Source organism: Micromys minutus, assembly GCF_963924665.1.
Source record: "Micromys minutus genome assembly, chromosome: 24".
NCBI classification, from domain to species: domain Eukaryota; kingdom Metazoa; phylum Chordata; class Mammalia; order Rodentia; family Muridae; genus Micromys; species Micromys minutus.
The window spans coordinates 10303219-10319706 of NC_137959.1; the positions used below are offsets into that span (position 1 = coordinate 10303219).

Sequence of the window (16488 nt, forward strand, 5' to 3'; positions counted from 1 at the left end):
GGGCGGGGGGAAGAAAAAGCACATCTTTAGATCGAGTGCTTAAGAAATGATGGAAAGATAGGCCTAGGCACTTGGGCTTGTTCAAATCTACATGGGAATTGGTGGGTCTCTGGTTTCTGTGCCTTCTCTTGGGCTCTTTTTCTTCTGTATGTTTTGTCCAAATCCAATGTGTTAGATTTTACTTTGTCTTGTTGTATTTTATTATGATCCCTTAGAAAGCCTAGTTTTTGTTTGCTTCATTGGTTTGGTTGTTTGGTTTTTTTAGAACAGGGTTTCTCTACGTAGCCCTGGCTGACCTGGAACTCACTCTATAGACCAGGCTAGCCCCAAACTCACAGAGATCCACCTGCCTCTGACTCCTGAGTGCTGGGATTAAAGGTGCGCCATTACCTGTTTTCTAATGACAGAAAGGGGGTGGATCAAGGTGGGAGGGGAAAGAGGAACTGATAGTAGGAGGGGGGAGGGAAAGAGAAGCGGGGATATATTATGTGAGGAAAAACGGTTATTGTCAATAAAAGGAAAACAAACAAACAAACAAAAAATACCTGATACTCTATAGGGGGCCAGGATTCCAAAAGAATTGAAAGTCACATTCTGGAGCACTTTTGAGAAGAAAAATGTTATTCTGCTTTTTAAAGCAGAAAGCAGAGCTCTCTAGAACATATTTTATAATTATGACTCATAAATCATTAGTGGGTCATCAAATTCAGCCTGTGCTCTAGAAAGAGCTTTGAAGAAAAGCAAGTGGGATAGGAAAGGAAAAGGGCTGTCGTACACTACTGAAGTAGTGTAAAATGTTTGCTTCACACTCCCAAGGAAAGAGGTTTGGGTGTTTTCGTTGTCTGTTTTTGAGTTGGGGGAGGGACTTATGTGGGGTCTTCTTATTGTTTATGTGTTTGTTTAATGCTGAGGTTTGAACCAAGAACCTCACACATACTGTGTATGCACTGAGCCCAGCACAGAAGCCTGGTGATTTCTCTTCTCCCCCGTGGACATCTAAGTCAATGCCAACATTTTGGAAAGCTATTGCTGCCCAGATAAATTCCATGTTAATGGCACTGAACAAATCTGTGGTGAACAACATTTACGAACTTTCATGTTCGATATGGTTTCCCATCCTGCTTTCTAAAATGTGATCGAATCAAGTTTCAGAGCTATACACAGCCAAGCCTGGGCCCTCCAAATTGTCATCCCCGAGAATATATTCTCATTTTCATCTCAGTACTTCAAGAATTCAGACAACTATGGGCTACATTGCTTTTATACCAGTGGTTTCTGTTCTGTGGCAGTTTTCTTTCTTTAGAACCTGGTCTCACTATGTAGTTCTGGCTGACCTGAAACTTAGTATGTAGATGAGGCTAGATTTGAACTCACAATGATCTGCCTGCCTCTTTCTTGGCCTTCTCAAAGTCATCCTAGGATTAAAGGTGTACATCATCATGCCCAGACCCATGAGATCTTTTAATCAAGCTAGAAGCTAGGGCATGAGAGAGAAACCTTCCGTTTAAATAATCCTTATCTTTAGAATCCATGTATAAGGAAAAACTTGGCTGTAGTTCTTTTAAACACAGCTTTTACTGAAAAAAATACAAAACCAAATACCTTCCATTTACTCTGGGCCATATATTTCTGCAGCAGTAGTTGGGATCTGAGGCGAACGTTGGAGCCCGAGGCTTTGGCAGGCAGGTGATTTAACCACTCGTGTTTCAGGCACTGTGTGGCGCTCATCCTACAGCTGTGAAGGCAGTAGAACCATTGAGCTGAGTTTGCCCTTGCGAGTTGTCTAAAAGTCCGTTCTGTTGGGTGGGAAGTCTGAGCTCATCACCCCTGAAGCTTTGTGCCCTGCTGTCAAACCTCCCTTCCTTACAAAAGCCAGTGAGCGCTGTCAGTGATGTTTCCTGACCTCTACAGAAGACTGTGTCCTAGTGACTCACCCCTGCCTCCCACAGAGGGCTGGGAAGCCAAGGCAGAACAACAGGAAGGCCAGCTGCTACTAGGATTGTTCTTAGGAGAATGTGATGCTTGAACGAAACCCATTTCTCCCAGCTGATCTGAATTACAGGTTGGGTTTCCTCACTCAGAAAGATTTTACAGTAAGGAACTAAAGATCCAAGAGCACTGAGCTGTCCTGAAGTCTGGACACTTGGGCTTCTCTCCTAGGGTATACTTGTGTGTCCATTTCCAATTATTTTATGTCTGAGTATCAAAAACAAAAACAAAAAAAAACAAAAAAAAAAAAAAAACCAAAAAAACCTCAATGGCTCCATCTATGACGTTCATAAATCTTCTTGTGTCCGCCGGTTTTAAGTCAACTTCAAGCAAGCTAGGGTCATTTGAAAGAGGGAAACTTAACTGAGAAAATGACTTCAGAGGTCGGGCTGCGGGCATTTTCTTGATTAGTGATTGATGTGGGAGGGTCCAGCCCATTGTGGGTGGCACAGCATCCATTGCTGGCTGCTGGTCCTGGCTTCTGTGAGAAAGCACACTGAGCAGGGCAGTTCCAGCACCCCTCCATGGCCTCTGCATCAGCTCCTGCCCTCACTGCTCTGGATGAGGAAACTGTTATACAGAACTGGGAACGAAAGAAACTCTTTCCTCCTCTAGTTGCTTTTGGTCATGGCGTTGCGTCACAATAGTCACAATAGATATTGCTGAAGTCTAAGAATGCCTTTGTGGCCAAGAAATGAAGTACTCAGACCTGCATTCTGAGGGTGACATCTGCATACCTCAACTTTTCTCAACATTAGCTTATTATTAAGTGGTAACTTGGAAGTAACACTCATTTGTAATACAACTCTAAAACTCTGATGTCTAGCTGCTGCTCCTTTTAACATTCCAAACAAATAACAGACTAAGAAATCCCTCAGGAAGAAAGGACTCAGCATGACAGCATACAGATCAGGGCCTGGTACAATGGCCGCTAAGTGACCAGCAACAAAAATACCTCTTCTCTTTGACCAGCAACCGGGAAACGAAGTCCTTGGCATCCTCTGACAGCCCTTTGAAGGTATCAGCATCGAAATCCCAACTGCAGTTCACAATAAAATTCATGGTCTCTGCATCTGTTTCCCCTAGAAACGGGGACAAGCCACTGAGTCTGTGGAGGAGAGAAAGGACCATGAGTACATCACCAGCTCAGTGCGTCAGGAGCTCTACTTCTGTAACTTCTCCATTGTATATATGGCTTCTCATGTTCACGTGGAGGTGGGAGATGGGGAAAAGGACATTCTAGACAATCGTCTATCTCATGCAGCTCTTTCCTTACCTCCACTCGGTGGTTCTCAGCCTTCCTGATGCTCATGCTGTAGTGACCTCCAACCATAACATTATTTCCATTACAACTGCAATTTCACTACTGTTATGAATTACAATGTAAATAACTACGTTTACTGATGGTCTTAGGTGACCCCTGGGAAAGAATTATTTCACTCCCAAAGGGGTTGCAGCCCACAGGTTGAGGACCATTGTTCTAGAGTAACTGTGAAGTGTATTCAAACGCAATGTGTCCACTAATCAAGTGTGTATTTATTTATTTTTGTTGTTGTTGTTTGAGACAGGATTCTCTAGTTAGCCCTAGATAAGATGAAACTCACTATTATGACAAGCCCGGCTGTCCTTGAACTCAGAGATCCTTGGGTCTCTGCCTCCTGAGTGCTGGGATTAAAGGCATGAGCCACCATGCCCAGTGTGTATATTTATTTTAAATACAGCTTTCTATTTCTCTGAGACAGGCTCTAATAGATACTATTGTCCTTCAAGCCCAACACAGTCTTTTTCTTTTTAATATTTTATTTTATTTATATGCTGGAAGAACAGTCAGTGCTCTTAACCACTGAGCCATCTCTCCAGCCCACACAAAGTCTTTATAGTCCCTGGGCTATAAAAAAAAGCTAGCTAAGTCGTTTTTTCAGCAGTTTTTCCCCTACCTGTTCTAACCTTCTCTCTTCTTGTTCTGGAAAAGCATCATCCCAGAGCTGTCTGCTTTGTATTACTACAAAGCCATAGTGGTGTGCCAGAAAGTTCTTCTTGCCCTCCTGGGCCCCTATCACATAGAAAGAGATGCCTCTCCTCTGTGTCTTGGGACATATCTCTCTGGTAAGTATCTCAATCTGTTTGGAGATACCACAGATTGAAATACTTGTCACTATGACTCTTACTTCCTCTGCTCCCTTTGTTCTCAGCTCCTTCCTGAAACATCCTTGACTCCCCTGGGAGGTAGTCCTGTAGCCTCTCTGTACTCTCATAGTCTATGAATTCCCTTGGGCAGAGTTCCTATTTGAGTCACCTTAAAGAAAGGAACATCACTTGAGAAAATGCCTCCATAAAATCTGGCTGTAGGACATTTTCTTATTAGTGGTTGATGGGGAAGGGCCCAGCCCATTATGGGTGATACCATACCTGGGTTGATAGTCCTGGATTCTATAAGAAAGCAGACTGAGAAAGCCATAGGAAACAGGCCAGTAAGCCGCATTCCTCCATGATCTTTACATCAGCTCCTGTCTCCAGGCCCCTGCCCTGTTTGAGTTCCTGTCCTGACTTCCTTTGATGATAAACAGCAATATGGAAGTAAACACCAGATAAACTCTTTCCTCCCCAACTTGCTTTTTGGCCATGGTATTTTGTCACAGTTACAGAAACCCTAAGACAGCAAGAAACTAAAGAAAATAAATAAAGTTTGTTTAGATCAGTTATACTTAGTAGACAATGGTCCTCAAACTCTTCAGAGATCTGCCAAATATGGCATATAAAGTGTTTTTTAAAAGCTTCCCACGATAGAAATTCCAGCTCCTAGAAGTGACTTTCAGGTCTCCAAAGAAGACAATGGAGCATAGAAGACTTCAGAATAATGGCAGTGCTGACCACTGGCAAGGAACTGCCCCATGGCTCACCCACTGCCAGGATCCTGCCAAAACTATGGACACTATTGGGTTGACTGCCACACTCTGTCTTGCCACAGTAAGTCAGTTTTTCCAGGTTTCTCCTCCACAGGAACATCTCTGGGTCTGACAGCTGAAGATGTAATCCTGCTCGAAGATGAAAATCTTTCGGTGGCAGCCAAAGACCTATGATCATTACCCCAACACAGCCATCACGATGAAGAGAACCTTGCATAATTATCCAGGTGGTGGTAAGTCTATCATTTTAATTGATACATAGGCTATTTGGATTATACTTCCTGCTATAATTTATCCTTCACAGATCTCTGATAATATTGATGGCTTATTGTAGCATTATATCAGAAGCAGCAAGCACCCAACTCCTCCCTCAAAGATGCATGTAGCTGCCTGTTTAGGTTAGGCTTCTCTTTTCTAGAACTGCTGGGTCTCTAGCTGAGAAAGGCAGACACCATTTACCTTGCTGGAAGACTTCACCCTAAAAGAGAGAAACTTACAAAACAGGTTTCAACATATATTTTTACTATTCCTTTATTTAAAGGATCTTGCTTTGCAATGACTGCTCTCAGTAATCAATCACTGTGTCTTGCCAGGAACCATCTAGAAGCTAAAAACTAGCAGGTGATCTTCCTGAGATTGTTCTGCCATAGAGAAAAATCTACAACAGATTTGCTCCTTTAGACAAGGCTGAGAAGAATCTCATTTTAGGAAAGATTACTGCTATTAATATGCTTTTCATGTATATATATATATATATATATATATATATAAAACAATCACTAGGTATTAGCCCACCCTTATGAGCAGATCTCTGCAGAACAACAAAGATGTACTGTCTTGTAAGGATGCTATATAGACAAATAGATGACTTCTTAATTCTTTTTTTTTTTTTTTATTTTAAACATTTATTTATTTTATGTGAGTACACATGCTGTCTTTAGACACACCAGAAGAGGGCATCAGATCTCATTACAGATGGTTGTGAGCCACCATGTGGTTGTTGAGAACTAAACTCAGAACCTCTGGAAAAGCAGTCAGTGCTCTTAACCGCTGAGCCAACTCCAGCCCGACTTCTTAATTCTTAATGATGATCTTATAAGAGTTCTTAAGATTATTAAGCTTCTTTTATAATAGTTTTACTCTGATAATCAAAACTGCAATGAGAACTCTGACAGTCTTCAAGTGTCACTAGTTAACTGCTACTAATATAGCAAGCAGGTATCTGCAACTTGAGTAAAGTACTTTCCAAGTTGTTGTAAAACCATTAACCAATCAAAGGTCATAAAAAGGGAACTAATGATTTATTATTGGAGCAAGGACAGAAGATAAAATATTGACTGGGTTTATCTATACAAAACTTCACCAATAAATTAGTCACAAAAGTGATGTTTTTTAAACTCTGAATGAACCCGTAGAGCTGGTGACAGATGATGGATGTTTAGCCAGATAATTACTCTTAATGGATATGCATGTAAACATTCTCTGTTGTACACTTCTTATTCAGTTTTATTTCTGAGCTTCTAGTGAACTTTTATTTAAAAGGAGGTGGGGTGGGGTGGGGTGGTACTTGAAAAAACCATGTGACGTATTCTCCTGGAGAAGGTACAAAAGACTAAGAAAGATCACACTCGAGGATATAACTTTGGAGAGAAAGCATTAGGAGTAAAGTCATCAGGAGCAGAGCATTGTTACGTCAGAGCAGGAGAGAGGAGTATTAGAAGGAGAATGCAGAGTGGAGTAGCTTAGAAATTATAAGGTAATTTAAAATATTAAGAGAACAATCTGTAGAATTCAGAGGGGGAAGAGGAAAAAGAAGCTGCAGAGAGAGAGAGAGAGAGAGAGAGAGAGAGAGAGAGAGAGAGAGAGAGAGAGAGAGAGAGAGAGAGAGAGAGAACAGGAGCAGTGAGTTCTCCTTACCAAGGGACAGAACAAATCTTTTCTCAATAGCAAGGCAGGCTTAGTCTTACTAAAGAGAACGAAGCTTTCCTTCTTACAGACTTGCCTTTAATTCATTTAGCAACAAAAGTGTAGAAACTTTTCCTTTCTCTATACAATCAAGATTGGAGCTCATTTTCCATCCAGAGTGAGTTCCTTCTGCACTGGTGTTTGGTCTTTTGCTCCATATGCACATGAATGTGTATATATAAGTTATGTAATTATGAGATAAGTATGTAATTATGAGATAAGTATGTAATTATGATATAAATATGTACTTATGATATAAGTATGTAAGGTGGGCCCAACTGATTTGAATGGAGATTTATGAATGTATGTGCATGAATCTATATATGAATTTATGAGTTTAATCTATATGTGCTTGTGTAAAACCTTTTCCTTCTGTGAGCTGAGTCTCTTCTGGTTCAACAGAAGTTTACTGCTCCAAACTTCCCCTTAGCCTGAAAAGCTAGAGGCATCTGGACCAAAGGGAAAGGACTCTAGCAATTAAACCTTTACTTAATCCCCTGCTATTTTATGATGAGGCGTTAATTGCCAGAGGCTGCAGTTTCTGTCCCAAAAGGAACTCAGGCTGTTGGGCTACAGTAGCAAAGTGGCTTGGATTTAAGATAGGTAAACATTTTATTATTAGACAGCAACCCTAAATACCTTGTGAGACCAAGTCTTACCCCAGCCTTGGCTCTTCCTTCTCCACTGCCTCAAGAAAAACCAACAAGAAAGAACAACCTGGGCTGGCCCCTGGCAGTGTCTCATAAATTATTAGATGGAAAAGGTTTAGAAGAAAAGGGTTATGTAAGTTGTGAGGGTCTAGGGGAGTAGAGGTCTAAGGATGTAAAAGGTGAGAGTGTTTCATATTTCTTCCCGTCTCTGTGCTATAGTTATATAAAACTTCACAAGTTCCACTTAGCAGTCAGTGGAGTTCTGATAAGCTGCTAATCCAACCCCCCCACCCCCGAAAAGCACTGACCACTATTATCATAACCACGGCTCAAAAATTTACATTTCTTTTGGTTGCCTTCTAAATGTGGACTTAACAGTACTTCTCACTGTGCTGAAAACATCTCTGTCCAAACCTCCCTCTGGAGGGAGGAAAGAGTGTTAATGCTTTGAAGTCATTTCTTTGGATTCCCAAGCTTTTACTGTGACTCAAAGCATGAATCGACTACATTTTCTACAGTGTAGGTTACAGATTACAAACACTGGTAATGCTAATATATCCAAAACTTCTATCTTTTTTTTTTTTTTCTTTTTGTAAACTTAAAAACTTCATGTAAGCTTCAGGCAGCTGACTTGGTTCTGCCTTTTACAGGTCAAAGGGACTACAGATAAATACTCCTGTCAATTGACAACCTAAGTTTCCCCACCTCCCTATTCCTGAGGATGGAGTTTCTCTTTGTTTCTGTCTCTATCTCTCTCTCTCAGTCTATCACTTTGTCCCTCTCTACAGTCTTAAGACTCTCCTGCCCCAATGACCAGGACCACTGGTCTAGAAATTTCAAATGTACCCCCAAGTCTAATAGTTCCCCCTGAGCCCTTTAACTTTACCTTCTTTCCCTAGTCTACACCCGTCCCAGCAAATTTCTGTGAAGCCCAACCAACTTCATTCTTGAGAAAAAGCTCCTGACCAGGGGCTAAACTCCAATCCCAGGAGAAAAACCACAAAGTCCACTTAAACAAGCATCTTATGACAGCCCCCCACCCCTGCTTAGCACCAGCCATTCAGGCTATAACAGCAGGGTCAAGATACATATAGATAACCTAAAGAATCCTGCACAAAATAGGTAACCTAGCCATCCTGATTTTCAGTTGGTTTTGCCCCTCCACCAACCATGTTTGGCTCCTACAGATTACACACGAAATGCAGTTTTTGAAATATTAACTTGCTGTAACCACAAAGTAATTCCTTGCATCCCCAGACTTGAGGTTCTCACTGCTGACCTGCTGTAACAGTGACAATGAGTCCTTGCTTGCTCATAATAAAGACCCTTATGTGTTTGCATCGGAATTGGCTCCTCAGTGGTCTTTTAGGGGTCTCTACAACTTGGACATAACAACTTTCAATCAACTTAAAAAGTGCAAACGGCTCCAAATTGCCTATAAAACACAAGACTCAAGCATTTCTTTGAAACCTGTATCCAGATTGTCCCAAAGCAGCCTGCACTTCAGCAGGTCCAGATGGTCCTGTGGAACCTGGCAGTGGAGACAGATGTTCCTAGCCTGCCCCCTCTCCCTTTTACCATTATTCCAGCCTTTCTGGGCCTGTGACAAATGACATCTCAATCTATCATCTACAGATGCAGTGATCATACACAAAAAGCTGGAATGTTAGATCTCAAAGACTGCCCTACCCTAAACAAACAACAAAAACAAGCAAACCAACCAACCAACCAAACAAACAAACCTAAGTGTCTATTTAACACATCAAAGGTGAATTTAGACCAGCTTTCTCCATACCTGTGGCTCCTCCCAGCACTTCTCACCCTACTTAAACCTCTTCTCAAGGTTTGGCTTTCCTTACCCCAGGATCTCTTTCCTATTGATGGTATTGGTACAGAGACAGGCAGGTAGATCAATGGAATAGAATCAAAGACCCAGAAATGAATCCACACACCTATGATCACTTGATCTTTGACAAAGGAGCTAAAAACATTCAATGGAAAAAGGACAGCCTCTTCAACAAATGGTGCTGGTTCAACTGGCAGTCAGTATGCAGAAGAATGCAAATTAATCCTTTCTTATTTCCTTGTACAAAGCTCAAGTCCAAGTGGATCAAAGATCTCTACATAAAACCAGGTACACTGAAACTAATAGAACAGAAAGTGGGGAAGAGCTTAGAACACATAGGCACAGGGGAAAATCTCCTGAACAGAACACCAATGGCTTATGCTCTAAGATCAAGAATCAACAAATGGGACCTCTTGTAATTGCAAAGCTTCTGTAAGGCAAAGGACACTGTCAAAAGGACAAAACGGCAATTAACAGATTGGGAAAAGATCTTTACTAATCCTACATGTGATAGAGGGCTAGTATCCAATATATACAAAGAACGCAAGAAGTTAGTTAGACTCTAGAGAATCAAATAATCCTATTAAAAATTGGGGTACAGGGCTGGAGACATGGCTCAGTGGTTAAGAGCACTGACTGCTCTTCCAGAGGTCCTGAGTTCAAATCCCAGCAACCACATGGTGGCTCACAACCATCTGTTATGAGATCTGATGCCCTCTTCTGGTGTGTCTAAAGACAGCAACAGTGCACTCATAATAAATAAATCTTAAAAAAAAATTCTAAACTGACTGAGGAATATTGAATGGCTCAAAAGCACCTAAAGAAATGTTCAACATCCCTAGTCATCAAGGAAATGCAAATCAAAACAACCCTAAGATTCCACCTCACACTAGTCAGAATGGCTAAGATCAAAAACTCAGATGACAGCAGTTACTGGCGAGGATTGGTGAGGATGAGGAGAAAGAGGAACACTCCTCCATTGTTGGTGGGATTTTAACTAGTACAACCACTCTGGAAGTTAGTCTGGTGGTTCCTCAGAAAATTGGACATAGTACTACCTGAGGACCCAGCTATACCCTGGGCATAGACCCAAAAGAAGCTCCAACATCTAACAAGGACACATGCTCAACTATGTTCATAGCAGCCTTATGTATAATAGCCAGAAGCTGGAAGGAATCCAGATGTCCTTCAACAGAGGAATGGATACAGAAATTGTGATACATATACACAATGGGAGTACTACTCAGCTATTAAAAAAAAATGAGTTCATGAAATTCCTAGGCAAATGGATGGAACTTGAAGCTATCATCCTGAGTGAGGTAACCCAGTCACAAAAGAACACTCATGGTATGTACTCACTAATAAGCGGATACTAGCTCAAAAAGCTCGGAATACCCAAGAAACAATTCATAGACCTTATGAAGCTCAAAGAGAAGAAAGGCCAGAAAGTAGATGCCTTAGTCCTTCTTAGAAGGAAAAACAAATGTTCATGGGAGGAAATAAAGGGACAAATAGAGGAGCAGGGATAGGAGAAAAGATCATCCAGAGACTGCCTCACCTGGGGATCCATCCTATATGCACCCAATAAACCCAAGCACTATTGCTGATTCGAAGAAGTACTTAGTGGCAGGAACCAGATAGAGATGCCTCATCAGAGGCTCTGCCAGAGTCATACAGATACAGTTGAGGATGCTTGCAGCTAATTATCGGACTGAACCCGGAGTCCCTAATGAAGGTGCTAGAGAAAGGACTGAAGGAGCAAAAAGGGTTTGCAACCTCATGGGAAGAACATTATCAACCAACCAAACCCTCCACAACTCCCACCACTGAGCACATATGGAGAGACCCATGCCTCCAGTTGCATATGTAGCAGAAGATAGCAGTGTCTGGCATCAATGTGAGAAGAGACCTTTGGTCCACTGAGGGAGCATTTTCCCAATGTAGGGAAATAAATACACTGAGGTAGAGAGGGTGATTGGGAGAGGGTGCACCTTTGTGGAGACAAGCTGAGGGGGAGGGGGGAAAAGAATGGGGGTGGGAATGGGATAACATTTGAAATGTAAATACAGAGAGTATTCAATAAAATAATTTAAAAAAATAAACAAACTCAGCTATTTTGACTTTCACTTTTATAGCTCTCAGTTCCTCTCTTGGTTCCCTTTCCTCTTGGTCAGTGGTTCCACTCTCGGTCTGTTTGCCCAACCCCCTTCTTCTGTTCCTTCTCCTTTTTCCTCCCATCCCCACAACCCAGTTCAGGCCAGACTCTTCCAGATTTCTCTCCCTTTTATGTACAATGAAACCTTCTCCTTGGCCCTGTGTAGGGACGAGCTGTTCTCATTCTCATTCAGTAGCTAGAAGCAGCTCCCTCTGTGGCACCCCTCAGCTGACTGCTTCTCCTCCATCTCCCCATCCTGCTCCCTATCACCATTCCTGACAACACTGGCCAAATTGTGTTTTTCTGCTTCTGAAAGTACCAATGTAAGATGGATAACCCAAGCCCCACCCAGAGCCAGCCCTCCCCTCCCTGAGCACTCACAGCATATAGGTGATGACTCCCACGCTCCACATGTCTGTTGGGAACGAGACAAACTCATAGTTAACAACTTCTGGAGCCAGGAACTCCGGAGTACCAAAGTTCACCTTTAGCTTCTCCCGAGGCTTGTATCTGAGAAAAGGGGAGAAGAGTTCAGAGCACAGGAAGGGAGAGAATGTGGAGGAGATGTGGATCCTGGGAGGAAACACTCCCCACCCTACCAGTCAGGTATGCTGCCTGGGGCTACACACTCACACTACACAAGTGGTTTCCTGGGGGAATAATCATGCCCTCAGACACACCTTCTAGCCTGTCTGGGTTGGCTTAGAGACAATTCCGCTAGACTCCACCCAACATCCACCTGCACACACTGGCAGACACCTGCACCAGGAGCCAGGTACAACAGCCTATAAAGACTGCTCACTACCCTACCCTCTCTCTCTACCTCCTCCTTTCTCCCTCTCCCTCTTCTTCCTCTTCTCTTTCTCTCCTCCCTCTCCCTTCTCCCTCTCCTTTTCTCCTCCTTCTCTCCCTCTTTCTATGTGTTCCCGCCTCTCCTCCTCTCTCTTTTTCCTCTCCTTCTTTCTCTACCTCTACCCCTTCCCAGGCCCCTTCTGCTCCCTTCCCCTTCAACAAATCTTCTTTATTTTAGGACTATCACAGGCATGATTCCTCAAGGGACACCTTGGTGAGCCCTGCCAAGGTGTCCCCCCCACATTACCCACCCACACACATTACACACACACACATTACCCACCCACACACATTACACACATACATTACACACACACACATTACCCAGCTACACACATTACACACACACACACATTACACACACATTACCCACACACACATACACATATTACCCACCTACACACATTACACACACACATTATACACACACACACTACCCCACACATATTACACACATATACATTATACACACACACACATTACACACACACATATTACCCCCCCATGCACAATTCATCATTGCTTTACCATCCATAACAAGAACTGCAGTCTCTAGTCATTTACAACCTGAAGATGAGAGATGTACCAGTACTTCTAACTTGACATGAACCACATGAATAAGTACAAAAATTTAAAAAAAAAATGGGGCCAAAGCTTCTGGAGAGTGACTGCTTTGTTGGGGTGCACACGTGCTCGAGGGGTCACAGTAAGAAAAGAAGGGGATGGACATTATCAACAGTCAAGAGGGAAATACAAAATTACAACTACAACATATGTCCATGTGCACCCACATAAATGTCTATAGTACTATAGCACACATGCATACACGGAGGGAGAAAAACACAGCATGCATTGACTAGAATGTAGAGAAGTCAGTGACACGGAGCAGACACTGCTGAAATCAGAGCCATGAGCAGCATGTGGGGACTTAAACTGTGATTCCAGTACCCAGGAGGCTGACACAGCAGGACGGAGATGCTTGAGACCAGGATAAGTTATACAGTAAGTGTAGAAAAGTTTGAGTAACAGGCCCTGTCTCAACAAAACAAAATCCAGACAGGTGACTAATGAAAATATTTAAAAATAGAATTATGTAATCTAGCAATTTTTGAGCATGTATTCAAAAGAATTAAAAGTTGACCTCCAGGAGAAGCTGTGTGCTTTGCTGAGCTCTATTTTCACACCCTGTGACCTGAGGTCTGAGATTCCTTCCACTACAGGTAGAATACCTTGAAATCAGCTCCACTCCACTGATGCTGGGGCTGACCATAGGAGTTGCTTTACCAATAGAATGTGAGTAAACTTTCACTGGGCCAACGCCAGGCTAGGCCATTACTGTCCCTGTGTCACAACCACAAGAAGAGAATGAGAGACACAGTGCACATCTGACTTCACTGAGGGCTGGAGAGATAGCTCATAGGTGAAGACCCAGCTCCAAGACCAGGTGTGGTGGTACACACCTTTAATCCCAGCACTTGGAAGGCAGAGGCAGGCTCATCTCTGAGTTTGTGGCCACCCTGGTCTACAGATCCAGGATACACAGAGAAACCCTGTTTCAAAAAATAAAAGAAACAAAAAACCTAGAAAACAATACAAAAGACCCAGGTTCAATTCACAGAATCAATATGGTGGCTTACAACCATTGTAACTCCAGTTCCATGGGATTCAATACCCTGTTTTGGCTTCTGTGGGCACAGTACATATGTGCACAGTTATACTACATATAGGCAAAACGTGTGTATGTGTGTGTGTGTGTGTGTGTGTGTGTGTGTGTGTGTGTGTGTTAAAACTAACTAGCTCAATATTGTCAAATAGTGTTCTGTAAGTAAATGTTCAAAAGTAGCTGTTTAAACTTTATTTTATTTTTAAGATTTATTTATTTATTATATATGAGTACACTGTCTCCCAGAAGAGGGCATCAAATCTCATTATAGATGGTTGTGAGCCACCATGTGGTTTCTGGGATTTGAACTCAGGACCTCTGGAAGAGCAGTTGGTGCTCTTAACCACTGAGCCATCTCTCCAGCCCTGACTAGACTTTTTAAAAGACTTGATCTGCAGTAATTGCCAAGTTGGGTGATATAAATACTGATTTTTCCTAGGCTAGTGCCAAGGGCTTGTCATGTTTACTGAGTGATAAAGATTCAGCAGCCTATTAAATAACATTCAGACTTTTGAGCCCAGCGTTCAGGATTCTTCTTTAGTGGTTGCATCCTATACTGTGCCCTCCTTAGACCAGCCTGCTCATAGTCACACTTTGGTTTTCAGGCCATAAATAATGTCATCTCCCATGATTTCCCTCAAAAGCTCCTGCTTATCTGGTTCTCAGAAGATCTCTAAAGCTGACTGTGTTCCTCAATTTACAAAACCTGGAAACTATCACACATCAACCCTGTATCCCTACTCCCTCTTCTTCTGAGCTGGCGATACACATCAGCCTTATCACTACCGGCTCATGCTGGAGCCTCTCCATGAGAAGCCTTCCTCGTGCCAGGAGCTTCTAGTGGTTACTTCTTGCTCTGAATTCAGTGTGTCACTGTAAGTGGTCATATGACAACTGGTCACCTGGCCTTCAAGTGTGTCCTGCAAGTCTTATATGTGTATTCCAACAAGCACAAATGTTATATCACATGGATCTTAAGAAGAGGGGGCTTTGGGGCGCCAAGACTTATTTAGCTATTATTGTTTTGCAAAGGGCCAGAGGACAAACATAGACACACGGTGTTTCTATGGCACTGATCATGGAGTGGAAGACACAGTGTATGCAAAAGAGTCTGAAACGGCCTGCTGGGGGCAGACGGTGGTTAGAACTAGGTTGGAAAGCATCAGCCTCTTGTGTAAGACGCACATATGTGCAAAATAATCCTAAGTTTGGAAGACATTCTTTAGGAAACGATGGAGCAGGTTTTCTACATCGTTGATGGTGACTTTTCAAGTGTGAGGGTAGGGGGTGTATATGTTCACTGAAGGTGGTGAGGTGGCACACTTCTGTTTTAGCAACAGCATGAAGGCAACAAAATAGACCTTTTGCTCCTGCAAGCAGGTAACACTTCAGCCTGTGGAGGAGTGACCCCAAAAGACTGTTTCCTGAAAGCAGGGGCAGAAGCTAACCTGATGAGGAATTCATCTGCCTTGTGAGTGATGGGGAAGGGGTGGGGGGGGGGACTTAGAGAACAACAAAGATAGCTCTTTTCAGGGAACAGCCATCAGTACTACAGAACATCTGGCCACAGAGGCATACACACATAATTCTAGCACCTGGGTGGCTTAAGAAGGAAGGTCACAAGTCTGAGACCAGCCAGGGCCTATATAATGAGACCTTGTCTGAAAACAAACAAACAAAGCTATGTGGTGCACATGGTGTAATCCCGGCATGCAGAGGCAGAGGGGAGAAGAGCAAGATATAACGATCAAAGTCAGCGGAAACTCACCCCAGCCTCAGCCAGACAAACAAACAAACAAACAAAATGCCAAGAGTGAAGAAAGGAGGGTAAGGAGGGAGGAAAGAAAAGAGAAGAGAAAAGAAAAGAAAAGGGAAAATGTCCGAAAGACTTCAGAAAGAATGGAAATTCAGCTACTATATTCAGAACTATCCAGAAAATATGTGATTCCCAGACAATGATCATTATTAGGGGAAAGAAGATTGGAGAGATGCTTGGAGGATGGGCATTTAACTAGTGAATCAATCTGAGTTAGGGTCTTAGTTGAGACAGAGGTTTGGTGGACAGTCTTGCTAAGCTCCACAGATTTGCTGTGACCTCTCCAGGAATCCACACACCATTTGTGCCTGTCATGAGCGTGAGACTACCAAGAGACCGCCAAGCCTTGGAAATAAAATTATATCTACTTTAGACTGTATGAAATTTAAGGGTTTTTAAGATACTTTGAAAAGTATATACAAGAAGGGCTGCAGACAAGGTCAGGTGGTTAAGGGCACTGGATGCTCTTTCAGGGAACCTAGATTCCAGCATCTGCATGGAAAGTTACAACCATCTGTAACTCTAGTTCCAGGGGATCTGATGTCCTCCTCGAACCTCTGTAGGTACTACACGCATGGACACATAAAGTAAAAAGTACTTATTTATTAAAAAATCATATGCAAGAGCCAGCGAGGTACTCAGAGCT

At 42.6% G+C, this 16488-nt stretch overlaps 1 protein-coding gene across 1 annotated transcript in view; it reads right to left on the reverse strand.

Annotated features, from left to right (window-relative positions):
* The window catches only part of MYLK3 (myosin light chain kinase 3), a gene marked incomplete at its 5' end in the record, with an annotated part of 36844 nt that overhangs the window by 1094 nt on the left and 19262 nt on the right, over window positions 1–16488 (reverse strand). Inside the window, 3 exons of the mRNA XM_080936645.1 lie at window positions 1603–1735; window positions 2945–3097; window positions 11893–12021. Of these exons, the coding sequence (XP_080792771.1) occupies window positions 1603–1735; window positions 2945–3097; window positions 11893–12021 (415 nt within the window). The remainder of the gene's footprint in view (window positions 1–1602; window positions 1736–2944; window positions 3098–11892; window positions 12022–16488) is intronic.